The following is a 15,605-nucleotide window of genomic DNA, read 5'->3' on the forward strand; positions in this document are numbered from 1 at the left end:
GATTCTCAGGTCATCATCAAGAAGGAAGTGCTGATATGCAATTTATTTGGATGGGGATCCTCTAAGCATTTTACCTGTTGATCCTTTCTCTAAAACATTTAGAGAAAGTCACATTAGGACCTTTCTGAGGGGACTTTGAGGCCTAATGCCTACTGGGAATAAAGAGCATGGCAGAGGGAAATGGAAACACCACCTGTTTTTCTAGGATACTCAGAGCAATACTAGTACAAGAAGTTCCAAAAATGCTAGGGGTTGAATAAATGCCAGGTCTGTCATTCCATTTTTTAACGGTATTTGCTAAGTGCTTACTATTTGCCAGATACTGGACTAAGCATAGGGGTAGATACAAGATAATCAGGTTGGGCACAGTCCATGGTCTACATGGGGCTCACAGTCTTAATCCCCATTTTACTGATGAGGGAACTGAAGCACAGAGAAGTTAAGGACTTCCCCAAGATGCCAGGCTTCAAGAGGGAAATCTGGGGGCACAGAAGACACTTCAAGTGAACTGAATGAATTGTCCTTGATTCTAAAAATCAACAAAATAGTCTTTCAAAATATTTACTTACTATGAATAAGGTGCTTTAAATAAAGGTTGTGCCCACCATTTCTGTTCATCCCCAGATATCTGCAAAAAGAATTCTTAAATTGCTTTATTAGCACACATTTTATATGAATATATTATGAATATACTGAATATGTATACTCTATCAGAGTTTAAGAATTACCAGTAGAAATATCAGAAGTTATCAAGTTCCAAATACGGCTCTCCGATTTTAATTTTCTATCTTCTGAAATTAAAAGTTAAGATTAAACCACCAATATTTCATTTTCACCAATTGAAGTCACCTTTGATACTCCCTGTTCTTTGAAACTGTCAGACTTGAGCCTTGTTGACGTCGAAGTTACCTGATCCTCCTCCTACCTCTCTGGCTGCCCCTTTTTAGTCTCATTCACTTGTTCCTTTTCCACCTCTCACCCACTAACTGTGGCAGTCCCACAAGGTTCTTTCTGGATCCCCTACTTGTCTTGGTAATTTTATTCACTCTCTCAGGGAGGAGACCTGTTTGCCCAGCTTCATTTACTACTTCTCTGTAAGATAACTTCTAAATGCACTTCATTTTTTCTTGCCTTCAGTACATCTCCTTTTGGTTGCTGCATCAGCACATCCAAGTAAATGCTTCTAAAGTTGACCGCCCCTAACTTTCCCACCTGCCAATAATGCCACCATCTTCCCTGTCTCAAAAGCCTTGAACTTTAGTGTTAATTTCAATATTGTGATGGAGCTTTCACACAGTCTAAATCCTAGAGGTTCCCCCAGCATTTTTCTCTGCCCTACCTCTTCCTCTCTACTCAGCCACTATGCTGGTTCATGTTCTCATCATATTAAGATTAGGCTCAGTTTCTGTTACTCCATACTATATACTACTGTTTGGATCATGCTCTTTCTCCACGGCTCAATGCCTACCAATGGAATCACCACATCAAGCCAACTCTTTATTATTGACCTCAAGGGTCTCTTGGACTCCATGAGAATTTTCCTTGGGAAACTGGGACCATTATACAACCACAAATGGGGATCAAAACAAGCCATCCTGCATTTAACATTACTAAAAAAGAGGAGTTCCAAGGAGGCCAGCCATCATGACTGAACCAGACTTTTAAACGTGCTAGTGATCAAAATTGGGATTTCACTTAGCAACATGAGTGGCAAGGCGATCAAAACAGAAAAGTACTTGAATTGAGGTCTGCCAGATGCTCAGTAGGTACCACTGATTAACTGAAAAGCTAAGTAGAAAAAAGGCTGTGATCGAGTGGAGTTTTTAGATGTGAGCCACTTATTTCCCTCTATTAGTCTGAAGAAGAGACATTCACATCCCAAGGATAGAATCAGAGAAGAATATATTCTGAGGTGTTAGGGAAGACACCCCTGAACTATTAATATTGAGGTATCTGGAGTTACTGATTTGCACAGAAAATTAGAAGCCATGTATTCTAAAACAACACAAAAATACAACATCCCCAACTTTGTCATAAGTGATGAAAAAAATCCACAAGATAGATTTTTGCTACTTACACAGGAGTGTAATAGCCATATGTGTTTCAATCAGTATTTTAAAAATTTAGTCTAGATTTTAGTGTCTTTACTTTATTCCTAAGCACCCCAGACAGGCATTTAGGACAGACCCAGAAAAATTCATTTGATCATCTATGGTTTCACAGAGCAACAAACTCAAATCCTGTGTCCCACACTTTGCCAGGATCTGCTTCTTTGTTGAAATAAATCATTGTTCCTTTGATTCCCACTTAGTTATCAGAGAATCCTGTTAGGGTTTGTGAAGAAAAAGTCAATATTTGTAGAACATTACAGAAAAAAACATTTGAGTATATTACATTTTGTATTTCACTTCTGATGGTTTGGAATTCTGCAAAGGAGTTGAAAGAAGCAAGGGAACTTTCATTTCTAGTACAATATATGAATGCTTCTTCAAAGCTTAAGCGAGGTTCAACAACAAACCAGTACTCAGTTTCTTCAAAAGTAAGAACAGGTAGTCCATTAATTCTTCCACTACCTAAGGAAGAATGAAAGAAGACATTAAGAACTTCCAGCAGGTAGAGGTAAGAAAAAAAAGAGACTGGTTGTGCAGTTTGTGTTTCCCTTTTCAAACAATTCTCTTAAATTTATGATTTTCCTATCTAACTGCCAAAAGGTGACCATGGAATCTCACCACAGAATAACTACTTACTTGAATTCAAAGTATCCAAATCCAAACTCCAGGGTAAGGAAGTAAGCAAGCAGAAGTTTGTGGAGGAGAGGTAGGGCAACTATTCATTTGGCCCTATAGTTCAGGCCACCTTGATCTGAGGGGGACTTCCAAGGTTCCCAGCTCTCATGCTGACTAGTCTCTGGGCCTCTTCCTACTTAAAGCATTAGCCCCAGTGATGCTCTCTCCCACCCCTACCACAATAGCACTGACTCAGGCCTTGAGATGAAAGCGCTCTGGCCTCAGTCTTGTCCCACCCCTCTTTTTACTCTACCCCTCTTTCCCCCCACCCCAAAGTCCCAAGATGGAATCTCCTAGACATATCACTTAGACAAAGTTGGAAGACTGGGTTGCAGGAGGAAATACCTGCGGACCAGGGACAGGGCAATCCATTTGTTTACTCGTCCACAGTAGACTGTTGGTTCTCCCCAGCAATAAGTGAAAATGGGACAAGTGAAAGACGGTGGAAATACCTATATTCAAGGGCACTGCCCTGCAGCTGTTTGCATGTAGTGTGCTGGACGAAGTCACAACAATTGGTTCTAAAGAGCAGATTAAATTATGTGCCACGTGCATTACCAAAAAATAAAGAGCAGCCTGGGAGGTTGTCTTCAGACTTACCTGGAACAAACCAAACTGGCGCCTCTGGTATTTGGCCTAGTCAAGGAAAAAAGCAAATTGTTACAGCACAAGAAGTTCAGTTTTCCTCAGATTTGTACTTGACCAGAATGTTGTTAGAGGTTCTCATATAAGGTGTTTCAGTCCAAGCTCTAGGAAGCACCTTGCTCCATTTCAGAGTGTGAATTTGAGAGCTTAGCCAAGTTGCTGCTGCCTTGAGTGAGTCAAGGAGTCCCTGCCAAGTGGAATTAAACCCCCTTTACCCTGACCATAAAAGCTATCTTACCTTTGGGTATTTGGCACGCCCATTCAAGCTTTACATCGCAAGCGAAAGGTTTCAACAAAATGTCCAACTCTTCTGCAAAGTGATTCCAGAGAAAGAATGAATGCCTAACCTATTTTAAAGGGGAGGGAAAAGAGTAACTGTTAGAAAGTCCAATTCAGACTGGCCTGACACTTTTAGCCTGGGTTCAATCACTTGAAGCCATGATTTTGATTTCAGGTTTAGAGGCCTTCCAAATCCATAAAGACTCCAGCTGCTTCAAATGCAATCTCCAGAGATCTTGCTGTTGAAGTACTGAACACTGATAGTCTCCAAGGGTTCCCTCATGTTCATACCTGGGGTTGCAGGCATAAGCAGTGGTCTAACCCAGATCTACGAGTACCAGGAGCCACCCTGACCCAGGCACAGAACTTGGCCCCAAAGCCACTTTAGAATGGGCAGTGTTTTTCTGTTTGGTTTGAGTAGCTTGACCAAGTAATGACAGTGTACCTACAACATTTATTGGAAAATATGGCATTTCACACTACAGGTGTAATTGCTTCTAACTCCATTCAGACCCTACTCTTGAAGACAAGAAATTTTATTGACAATATTCGAGGATCAGGAGTTCTCAGAAAACTTCATAAAGTATCTGAGTTTGTACCCCCCTCCATACACATGATCCTCATCTTCCACTTAGCAGTTCTTGGGTTGCTTTCTACTTCAGTCAAGGAAAGGACCTTCTCAAAATCATCCCTTCTGTTATCTAACATTACTAAAAATTCACCCTCTCCTCTCACTATTCCAGTAATTTATAAACCTACTTTGACTACCTTCTCAGCCTCCTCACTGGACTGCTTCCCTGTCTCTTCCTACTCTGGTGCTTACTTTGCTCTGTCTGGATTATTTTTCTAGCTTTTTCTCTGTCCCAGGGTTAAGCACAGAGTATTTTACTATTCAACTCAGAGTTACAGCAGACCGTTTCAGACAAATAAGAGTTCAGAAGATGATTTTTTTTTCCCCAATACCTCATGGTAACCAACCCTGAAGGCAGCACAATCTCTGACATCATAATTTTCTTGGAACTCAGGAGGGATAACAAATGAAGACATCTAGAAAAGAAGAGTGTAGAGACTTAACTAGGAGGGTTAATATTTGTACTTCAAAGTTCTAAGAACCTTTTGGGAATTGTGGCAGTGAGCCTTGATAAGTTCCGGTTGGACTCAGTTGGAAGGAGAATATTTAGAAGTTTGTATGGAAAGATTAATTCAGGTTTTCCCTATAAACCCATTTCTTCTATTTCCCTAATGATAACTATACATTATGCACTGAATATGGAGTTAGGGAGAGGAAATAAAAAACGATCTAAAAGTCAGGCCCAGTTCAAGCTCCCAAGAGCAAAGGTGAACTACTTTGTGTGGAATATGAGTGAGGAATGTTTTGGAGGCAAAAATACCACCAATCCAATTTTGATGCCTGGCATTTGGAAAGAGGAAAGGTGTAGCCTGGTGAAAATTTTCACCACAGTTTTGATTAGGAAAGGCTTGTAATAGAACGGAATTCAGGAAATCCCCAAGTGGTTGCGGGTGGGGGGAGAATTCAAGGGAAAAGGGAAAACCAGGAAAGAAAGAAAAAGAAAAAGACAGCATACCCACTTGGGAAAAAACAACAACAACAAAAAAACTTATTAGCCATGTGAATTTGTCAGTTTCATTCAACTGTCCTGCTTTCCCCTCACTTACCTACCCAGAACCTATCCCATGTGAGCAAAACGACCTGCACATTCACCATTTAAGAGAAAGATATTTCAGCTAGTGAAACAAGAAAAGCAAATGGTTGTAGTACCTATAAAATGGAGATTGAATACTTGTTCCTCCTCCCCCTTAGACTACACCCATATAAAATAGGGACTGTGAGATCTGTTTTGTTTTTAAATCAATCCCAGTGCTTTACACCCAAGTACTTAATCAGCTGTCCTCAGTTAGCTTGCTTTTCATAGATTCCCATACATATTTACAGTTGGTACATTACTATGCATAAAATAGATGTTCAACAAATGAGATAAAATGAATGTAAAAGCCTGTATTAGTGTTCAAAACCTGAAGCATTTCCATAGGAATGAGTCAACTCACAGGTGAATTGTCACTCCACTGCCAGGATCCCTGGTAATCAGGACTCCTCTGATTCAATCCTATCCATATCCAACGTGAGTCACTAAACAAGAAAGGGAAGACAGACATCTTGAAAAGTATACTTTCCAAAAACAAAAGTTACTTTTTGCAGTGAATTGAATATGTTTTCTAAGTACCATCAAAGTTTACAAAGTCCCTTTGTCCAAGTCCCTATCCAGGTTTGCCTGAAGAGCCCCAACTGCCTTTTTAGGCTTTGAAGACACTTGTAAGAGGCCATCTGATACAGCCCCATATCTCTGGGCAAGGGAATTCAAGTCCAATCAAAGATCTATATCCACATATTGGCTTCCAGGATTTTTTTTTGTTAACATGGTATTTGTTATGTACTTACTATGCGACAGGCACTGTTCTAAGCACTGGGGTAGAGAAGCAGCACAACATAGTGGCTAGAGCATGGGCCTGGGAGTCAGAAGGTCATGGGTTCTAATCCCAGCTTTGCCCCATTTCAGCTGTGTGACCTTGGGCAAGTAACATCACTTCTCTGTGCCTCAGTTACCTCTTCTCTAAAATGGGGATTGAGATTGTGAGCCCCACATGGGACAGGGACTGTGTCCACCCAATTTGCTTATATCCACTCCAGTGCTCAGTACAGTACCTGGCATATAGTGAGCACTTAAATACCATTAGTATTACAAAGAACAGAGTTGGTAAAGAAGATTTCTGACTCCAGAAGCTTACAGTCTAAAGGAGGAGCTTACATTCATGGTGATGACTGCTCTGGTTTTACATGACCAACATATTCTCCATTTCTACTGTCCCAATTCACTTCCTCCTCTCAACTGGGGTAGGAGACCCAGGTGTTGTAATTGAAATAGACAAGGGCTTTATTATTTTCAGTAGGTTGTGATCCATTCTCCAAGGGAGCACCCCACAGCACCCAGTGAGCCCAGGATAAGTGAGATCCTGTTAGAGAAACGTTAACTCAAAAATATTTGAAGGCAAACAACTCTAGTATCCTTGGAGACAGATCATCTAAAAAGCTCTTAACTTGCATTGTAATAAAGTTCTATTTGCCACAGGTTTTCCTTTAAAATTTTATATGCCCCTCAGACTTCTGTGTCTATAGACTTAGAGTTGTGAAGACTGCATTGAGAAATGTGAAGTCTTCTGTAGGCCCTTTCCAGATCTATTCTTTATGGGCTAGATTCTGGTGCCACCAGAGCAATCCATTGCCACCAAAAAGTCTGCCATATATGGGAAACAGCATATCTTATGCTTCAGTTGAAAAATCTTAAAAGGTTACCTCAGCTGAGTTTTTAGGAGCTTGTGAAATGCCTTTATTTCTTCATTGTGGGTGAAGCTAGGAAGATGTGCCCCCAGAGCTTGGCAGAATTGCTCAGCTTCTTCCCATGTCCTTTTTTTCAGGATTCTATTCTTGTGAAAAAACTGAAGAAAATGTTAGTTTTATGGCTACAAGGCCACAAAGAAAAAAAAAACACTTTAGTCATGGTTTACCTGATGTGAGTTACTACAATAAAAGAACAAGATCTTGAGAATAAACTAATCCCATTCTGTAAATGGGGGAAATGCTTAGAGTTTAATAAAAAGTTAATTTGTGCAAATTGGTATGGGACTCAAGACATGTGAGAATATGTTTTCACAATGAAGTGCATAACATCAGTATGAAGAAGCTCTGACTTTACTCTTCACCTCTTACCCTGTAGCAAGAATGACTTGAGGGAAAACCTTTCCAGCCATCAGGGCAGGGAGCATCAACATTAATAGGGGTTTCTTTTTCTGGGGGCCCAATTCTTTTCTTGCAAATGGAAAGTGCTCTGAAACTTTTACAATTTTTGACCTCCCATCTTCCAAGAGACATTCCACTTGACATTGCCACACATCCACCTGGTGAAGCTAGGATTGAGGTGCAAAATTAAGAGGTTAATTTCAGCACTTCTCTATTGCCCAAACATCCCCCCCAAGCTCCAAAATATCCCACCCTAACATAATAGAGAGTGAGGCATGAAACTCAAAAATGCTCTGAGACCCAGAGAAGCGATCAACAGGGTCAGCCAGACTCTAGCTCTGGCTTTGAGTCTAGGAACCAATCTATCTTTACCACCATAGTGATATAGCCTAGATCAATCATATTTACTGAGCACTTACTGTGTGCAGGGAACTGCTTTAGTGCTTGGGGAAAAAACCCCCCAAACATGACAATATAACAACAGACACATCCCCAGCCCAAAACGAACTAGAAAATCTAGGCTTAGTCCCTTATAGACAGGGAATGTGTCTACCAACTCTATTATAGTGTACTCTCTAGACTGTAAGCTAGTTGTGGGCAGGGAATATGTCTGTTGTGATATTGTACTCTCCCAAATGCTTAGTACAGTGCTTTACACACAGTAGGTGCTCAATATGATTAAATGAATGAAAATTCACAGTACTCTGTACACAGTAAGCACTTGAATATGGATGCTTAATAGGTGGTTTCAATCCTGGTGGGCTTGATGATATTCTACAAGTCGTACTTAATTTTTTTTTAAAGCTTCTGGGTTGTCCCAAGACAAGGGAAGAGGATATAAGAGACACTAAAGTCTACTGAACTCAGACATCTGGAATAGAGAGGATCCCTGGCTTGAGTGCAGCGGAGTTAGTAACTGGGTATAAATTTGGACTATTCCATTTCTATAGCTTAGAGCATCAACAAGGTCTCTGCTCATCTAATCATTTAGAGCTGGAAAGAGAGGTGGGAATAACAAATATGAATTGTACCCTCCCAAATACTTAGTATGTACAAAGTAAGTGTTCCACCAATTCCACTGATTGATATTAAGATGTCTGCTGCACTGGTATGACTAGCAATTTAGGGGGAAAAACAAAAACAAGTAAAATAACGCTCAGAGCTTCATTTGTGAAGTATGTATGTACACTCTAGAGTGTTAATTGCTTACTCTTGTATTTAATAATCCACAAAAGCCTAGGCTTTTACTTATTTGATAATTTTTGACTTCTAGTCTCTGCTGGTCAGCTGTAAGCTCAAGAGCGGGGACCACGTTTGTTTTGCTACTAAATATTCCCAAAGCCTACTACATTGTCTTGCACCGAGTGGGCTTTCAGTTTTGCAGGTTGTAACTACAGCAATTCCCAAATGCCTGAGACATTTATAGAGACAATCTGATGGTCTTCTAGATTGTGGGCAGTGAATGAGTCTACTAATTCTGTTGTATCTCCAAAGAAACTTAGTACAGTGTTCTGTATACAATAAGTGCTCAATAAGTGATTGATTGTTCTGGGAGAATTTAAAGGCTTTCATTTGAGGAAACCAGAACCCCAAAAAAGCTGTTTATATATTGCTTTATACTGTACCTATTTCACATATTGCACATTTGACTGTTCACTCTTAATAGAATAATCAGAGTAATAAAAAAGAGTGGAGTATTGTTAAAATATTTAACTAGTGGTTGCTACCCAGAAGAGATAGTATACAGAGGTGAAGTTTTACAAGACATGCTATTTAATATAACATTTTACATTTGAGTTTTTACCTGGTTGAAGAGTATTCCAGTTTACGTAGGTTACACTTGGGCTTCTACCTACACTTGCCCAATTATACTCTCCTTGAGAGTCTGCATCTCTCAAGCCAGTCCAAAAGTAGTTTCCTTCAGTTTTGCTATATTTTTTAATTATACTGTTTAAATATTCTTGCTCAAATCTGTAAAAAAAAACCACACTCATGGATGACAATTTTGGTTTAAGAACTTTATAGTTAAATGGAGGGTATTCTCCACAATTTTTTGTAGCAGTCTAAAAAAGGTGAGAATTTCAAGACTGCTCCCAAAGAAGCTTACTTCATAAAGGGGAGGTCTAAAAGGCAAACATATATACCTGCTGGTTATTGTAAGATTGCAAATGGTTCCAAATGGAACTTTGTTTTCATAAATCTTGTAACAGGCCTCCCCATGTCTTTTCCAGCCCTAAAAATGAAAAAAAAACAAACAACTCAGATAATAGTAAAAGGGTCTTGATTTCATAAATACGCAATTAATGCCTTTTCTGGAGTGCAAAGCTCTCCATCACCTCGCCCCTTCTTATGTCACCTCCCTTCTTTCCTTCTACATCCCAGCCCACAAACTCTGCTCCTTTGGTGCTAACTTTCTCACTGTGCCTCAATCTCACCTGTCTTGCCACTGACCCATGGTCCATGTCCTCCTCTGGCCTGGAATGCCCTCCCTCCTCAAATCTGCCAATCATTTTTCCCACCTTTCAAAGCCCTAATGAAGGCGTACCTCCCTCCAAGAGGCCTTCCCAGATTAAACCCCCTTATCCTCAACTTCCCCTCCCTACCACATCACCTCAACTGTAGACTCCTATAGACTATGCACCCACTGTGGGCAGGGATGGTCTCTATTACTGTATTGTACTTTCCAAGTGCTTAGTATAGTGCTCCGCAACCAGTTAGCGCTCAATAAATATGATTGAACAAATGAATGAGCAGGGGAAAGGATGAGGGCCAAAATTCAGACACTTAATCTAAGAATGAAGATGCAGGAGGAGGTTGGAATCAATCAAAAGGAAAAATTTAAGGTAGCAAGCCAAGGAACAAGGATAATAATGTACTGTGATAAAAAATCACAGTTAAAGGAGCAGATTTTCAGGCTCCTTACCAGACAGGACTGTCAAAATTCAAGAAGTTAGAATAGCCACAGTCTTTCCAGTATTCTCAATGCTGCTGCTAAGCGTTCTGCCTGCTCCATGTAGCAGGGCAAGATGGGAATCTTCCCTTCCTTCACTCTAGCTTCTCCGTAAGAGTGAGGGTGAAGTCTCAGCACCTACATTGGTTAGCAACTTTTCATGTTGAGCACACCCTCTCCATCTCATCACCCTCAGGGCTTAGGACTATTCAGCCTTGATATAAGCACAACATACCTTCTCTTGAGGACATTCTTTATCATACGGGGTTTCACTGACATTCTCTCCTCTTTTCTTGCACCCGTATTTAAGTTTTTCTCCACAGGGACGAACTCTCCACCTACCTAACTATAACAAAAGGAAGCAAAAACACCATAGAAAGAGAACAAAGCAGATGTGATTTCAATAAAAGCAGCACAATCGATCAATGCAATATAGCAAGATTACAATCAAGTGGCCAATGATTTTTCTGAACCAGCAGTTCAGGGAGATGCAGCCTGGTTGCCTTTATGGGTCTTCATGTTCTGATGCTCAGAAAACACAAAGCTAGAGACATAGTCATATGAAGAGCTTCTTACCTTTCCTGAATAGCTAACACAGTTCGGAGTGCTACTGTAGGCAATATTTGGCTCATTGTGATCCCAGTAAGTAAAAGTCACTTTAGAATCATCTGACCACTGAAATTCAGTTGGTATGGTCTTGCTCTTGAAGCCTGTCCAGATTTCTTCCCGGGTATCTAAGAAGTAAATGTATACATTTTTAGATAGGTAAGGACACTAAACAACATTGGAGGCCAGCAATAGGTTTAAATCAGGAGAGGAAAGCTTTTTTAATTTTCTTTAGTTTTATTGTTCATGAAAAGGTGGGAATTAACTTGTTAGGTTGAGTGCCCAAAAGGCTGGTGAGCAGTAAAGAATGCAGCTTGAAAACCTAGTCTTGGCAAACAGGCCACCCATTTAATAGTTTGGCAGTTACAAACAAAATCAGGGGTAGAGAGGTATTGAAGTGAAAGTGGACAAGAGCCAAGAGAAGCCAAGGATGGCTCAACTGAGCAGAGACAGAGAAGCAATGTGGTTTAGTGGAAAGAGCATGGGCCTGGGAGTCAGAGGACCTGGGTTCTAATCCCTTATCTTCCACTTGACTGCTGTGTGATCTTAAAAAAGTCACAACTTCTCTGTGCCTCAGTTCCCTCATTTACCAAAGGGGATTCAATACCCGTTTTCCTTCTACATGGGACTCGACTGACACATACTAAGTGCTTAGGAAGTGCCACTATCACTATTATGAGTCACAGGTCAAGCATGGAGTCACTGATTGAGTGCTACGAAATGGGGCCTAATTCATTAGAATACTTTATTTATGAGGGGAACAAGATGTGTGTTACCCAGATGGTAGGAGAAGCATACTAACCACTATAACTCCATTTGCTAGGGTATAATTTAGAACACTTTTAAATCCAAAGAGTTTAAATCCAAAGTGCTTCCTTTTCTCTGAGGAAACTGCTAAGCCTAATAAGTTTTATTTAAGGCTGGAACCACAACCCAAGTGGATGCACAAGTCAACAAATGGTATTTAAGTGCTTACTATGTGCTGAGCACAGCACTAGAAGCTTAGGAGGGTACAACAGAGTAGAGTAGGTAGCCACGTTCCCTAACCACAGGAAGCTTACAGTCTACAGGAAAATAAAGTATTTTCCTGCCCCTGTGTTCCACCAATTTCATATTCTCCACCCACTTCATAGACTTACCTTTATGAAGCTTTTGAATAATAACTTCAACATCTGCTAAGGAGTGGATGCTGATTAGATTACTCCCTTTCTCTTGGCATCCCACATTTGCATTGTCCCAGGAATCAGTTTCATTTACCATCAGATAGCAGTATCCATTGCTGGGCAGCCAATCCAAGTCACAACGTGTTTCCACATAAGTCCAAACATCTGAGAATAGGTGATATGTCAATTTTTGAGTGAACTTTTCAGAAGTCCTCCTTTCTAGAACACCATGATTTCCAGGAGGTCAGGGGTGAATATCAACAAATAATATTATGGGAACCAAAGTATTTAAAGGATTATTGCATAAATGTAGTGGTAAATTACATGCAAAAGATGACAGTGTACATACTTTTACTATCTAATGGATCAAATACAAGTATCTAAAGATGAAAATGACAATATATACCAACTGTAATGTTAAGGGCTGGTGAAGCCTTGTAATAATAACTAGGGTGGAAAGGAAAGAGGTAATTGGAGTGTTTGAATGAGTAAAGCTAGGTGAAACTAGTCTAAATAGTAATGTTAGTTCTAGTAGAAGGAGGTTGGATTCTTGATTAACCCCACATTAAGGAAGATTTGTGTTATTGTATTGTACGTCACATGCATGTGCACATTTAGGTTTTCTCCAGGAAATTGCTGGAAGAGAAAGAACTTAAGTTTACTACTGCATTTGTCCCAAAACAAAAAAACCAAAAACACAATACAGCAAAAACATATGTTTTGGGATAACTGACTGAAATCCAAGCCATTTTCTAAAAATCATGAGTAAGACTGTCACCTCTGAATCTGGTTGCTATGGTGACATTTACACTACTGCAGCAGGCGGTGTACTTCACGTTTTTCCACCAAGCCACATGGTCATTAATGGGATGTTTCCCTTCTACTATCAGGAAAAAGGGTGACTACTGCATCCTAGGACTAAAAATCCAGTAGTAAGTTTACTCTATGATATACGGTCTATGCTGATTTCTCCGAATATAGTAACATTATAACAAAATAAACATTTGGTTTCAGTCTGAGTACCTGCGACATTGGTTATATGTAGGGCACTGGATTAAGTGCTGGGGAGAAATAAGACACTGAATTCAACATGGTTCCTGGATCACAAAACAAGAGCAGGCATAGGGAAAGAACAGACTAAACTGAACAAGATGCAAGTTGAAAATTTTCTACTTTCAATGGATTAGCTAGGTTGATGTTATTCTACTTATCAACAGTTGCAAAGAACCAATGTTACCTGGTAATTCCACTGTATTGTTGAGTTGCTTTTTGCAAATATAGGGAAGTACAGCATCACATGGGAAACTTTGCCACTCTCTTGATTTTGCAGACATTTTTGTACAACTTGAACTTCCTATGTTGGGTGGACCAGGCATCTCTTTAGAGTTGGATTCCGGGAAGAGATACAGGCACAGTAAGTGTTTTTTATGGGGGTTTTTAGGCCAAGATACAAAGTTTAAGTCTACTTAAATTTATATCCCATTTAAGGCAAAAGGTAAAAGGAGAGCTTTCCTGTGCCAAATAGCAGGCTTGTTATGAGCACACAATCAGAATAGGAGTGGTCAATAAACCACATTGATAATACTTGAAGATATTATTCAAAGCACTCTTACTGGCAAGGTATTCTTTCTCTGCATTGTTTTGATACTGAGAAATTCTGTCTTGGCCAGCTGGAAATTTGTGTTCAGAGTTACTTATCGCAACTAAAGTATGACCTGGAATAATTAATATAGTGTCATTTAATCTCACACTATTTCTAGAAGTTAGATAACAAGCACTATTGTCAATCAATGGAACACAGAGGCTCAGAAAGATATAATTAAATTTGTCCCAAGGCCAGTTTATGACCAACTCTCAGGGCAGTATCCTGCTATACAAGAATTACTTGGCTCTGCAGTTCTGAATTTTTACTTTAAAAAAAAAAGTGCAACAACATCAAGAGTGCTCTGTTAGTTTAGCTTTGTCTAATGAATCCATAGCCACTACACTTTGTTGTATTCAAAAGTGCTTTTTTAAGCAGTATGGTGTAGTGGATAGAGCATGGGTTGGGGCAAAAAGGTCACGGGTTCCAGCCCCAGCTCTGCCACTTGTCCGCTGTGTGACCTTGAGCAAGTCACAAACTTCTCTGTGCCTCAGTTCCCACATCTTGTAAAATGGGGGTTAGAACTGTGAGTCCTATGTGGGATGGACTGTGTCTGGCCCGAGTTGTGGTGGACAGAGTTTATTACCACGCCTGGCACATAGTAAGCACCTAACAAATACTGTAATTATGAATTATTTTTACGCCTGTTGGCCTCTCAGTGCTAACAAGTTACAGAAGTCTCCAATGGAGAAAGAATATTAATTTGAACTACCTGCTGCAGTCCGGTAAGTTATCTGGATAAACATGGGGGATGTGATGTGATTTAAGAACTGTGCACTTGTCTATAGCCCCCAAGTCTTCTGCCAGTGTAAGGAGGGGGTGAGAAGTGTGCACAATATAGTGTTATTAACAATAACATTTATTGTTTACTGAGTACCAGGTTATCAGATGGTGGGCCCCTTATGGTATACAGAATATAATACAATCTTATTCCCATTGATCAAAGACACTAATAATACAAATGATGGTATTTGTTAAGCAGTTACTAGGTGTCAACCACTTGTTCTACGATCTGGTAACTGTGGTATTTGTTAAGTGCTTACTATGTGCTAAGCACTGTACTAAGCATTGGTGTGAATACAAGCAAATCATGGTGGACACAGTCCCCGTCCCATTTTGGGGGGCTCAGTCTCAATCCCTATTTTATGGATGAGGTAACTGAGCTACAGAGAAGCAAAGTAACTTGCCAAAGGCCATACAGCAGACAAGTGATGGATCCTGGATTAGAACCTATAATCTTTTCAGGCCTAGGCTCTATCCTCTACGTACATGATTTGCCCAAGGTCACAGAGGAACCAAATAGTGGAATTGAGACAAACCCAAGTGCAATGTGGAGACATTTCCTTTAGACCATGTTGTCCCCTCCCAAATCCTGGTTGTGCTAAAAGTTTGTTAAAGAGTTACCTGGACTCCAGTTAAGAAAATTTAAAGGAGTATGATCAGACCACTCCCAACCTCCAGAAGAATCCAGTTGATTTAAGCCAAGCCAGAAAGTTCTAGGAATACTATCCTTCTCTGTAAGGAGAGGAAAAAAAAAAAGTCAGCTTATTAATTTGAGGTTGAGCTAAGCAGTATCTAGTTGTGCTAGTTTAAGTCAGTACAAATTTGGACACCCTCCTCCCAGGGCTGAGCCCAGGTGAAACCACTCCATTATCCTGACCACCTTCTGGGGCTTCCCTTAATTTTTATTTACTGCTGCAAATAACACAAACCCTATTAC

The 15,605-nt window shown here is 40.1% G+C and overlaps 1 protein-coding gene across 1 annotated transcript in view; it reads right to left on the bottom strand.

Annotated features, from left to right (window-relative positions):
* The window catches only part of LY75 (lymphocyte antigen 75), a 54,778-nt gene that overhangs the window by 22,614 nt on the left and 16,559 nt on the right, over positions 1-15,605 (bottom strand). The window contains exons 5-19 of the mRNA XM_039913137.1: positions 15,290-15,400; positions 13,481-13,621; positions 12,220-12,408; positions 11,051-11,208; positions 10,710-10,820; positions 9,669-9,757; positions 9,329-9,495; positions 7,495-7,691; positions 7,081-7,223; positions 5,778-5,859; positions 4,674-4,757; positions 3,670-3,778; positions 3,387-3,422; positions 2,395-2,573; positions 570-628 (exon numbers count right to left, since the gene is read on the bottom strand). Of these exons, the coding sequence (XP_039769071.1) occupies positions 570-628; positions 2,395-2,573; positions 3,387-3,422; positions 3,670-3,778; positions 4,674-4,757; positions 5,778-5,859; positions 7,081-7,223; positions 7,495-7,691; positions 9,329-9,495; positions 9,669-9,757; positions 10,710-10,820; positions 11,051-11,208; positions 12,220-12,408; positions 13,481-13,621; positions 15,290-15,400 (1,855 nt within the window). The remainder of the gene's footprint in view (positions 1-569; positions 629-2,394; positions 2,574-3,386; positions 3,423-3,669; positions 3,779-4,673; positions 4,758-5,777; positions 5,860-7,080; positions 7,224-7,494; positions 7,692-9,328; positions 9,496-9,668; positions 9,758-10,709; positions 10,821-11,050; positions 11,209-12,219; positions 12,409-13,480; positions 13,622-15,289; positions 15,401-15,605) is intronic.

The sequence above is a fragment of the Ornithorhynchus anatinus genome, chromosome 9 (genome assembly GCF_004115215.2).
Source record: "Ornithorhynchus anatinus isolate Pmale09 chromosome 9, mOrnAna1.pri.v4, whole genome shotgun sequence".
Lineage (NCBI taxonomy): Eukaryota > Metazoa > Chordata > Mammalia > Monotremata > Ornithorhynchidae > Ornithorhynchus > Ornithorhynchus anatinus.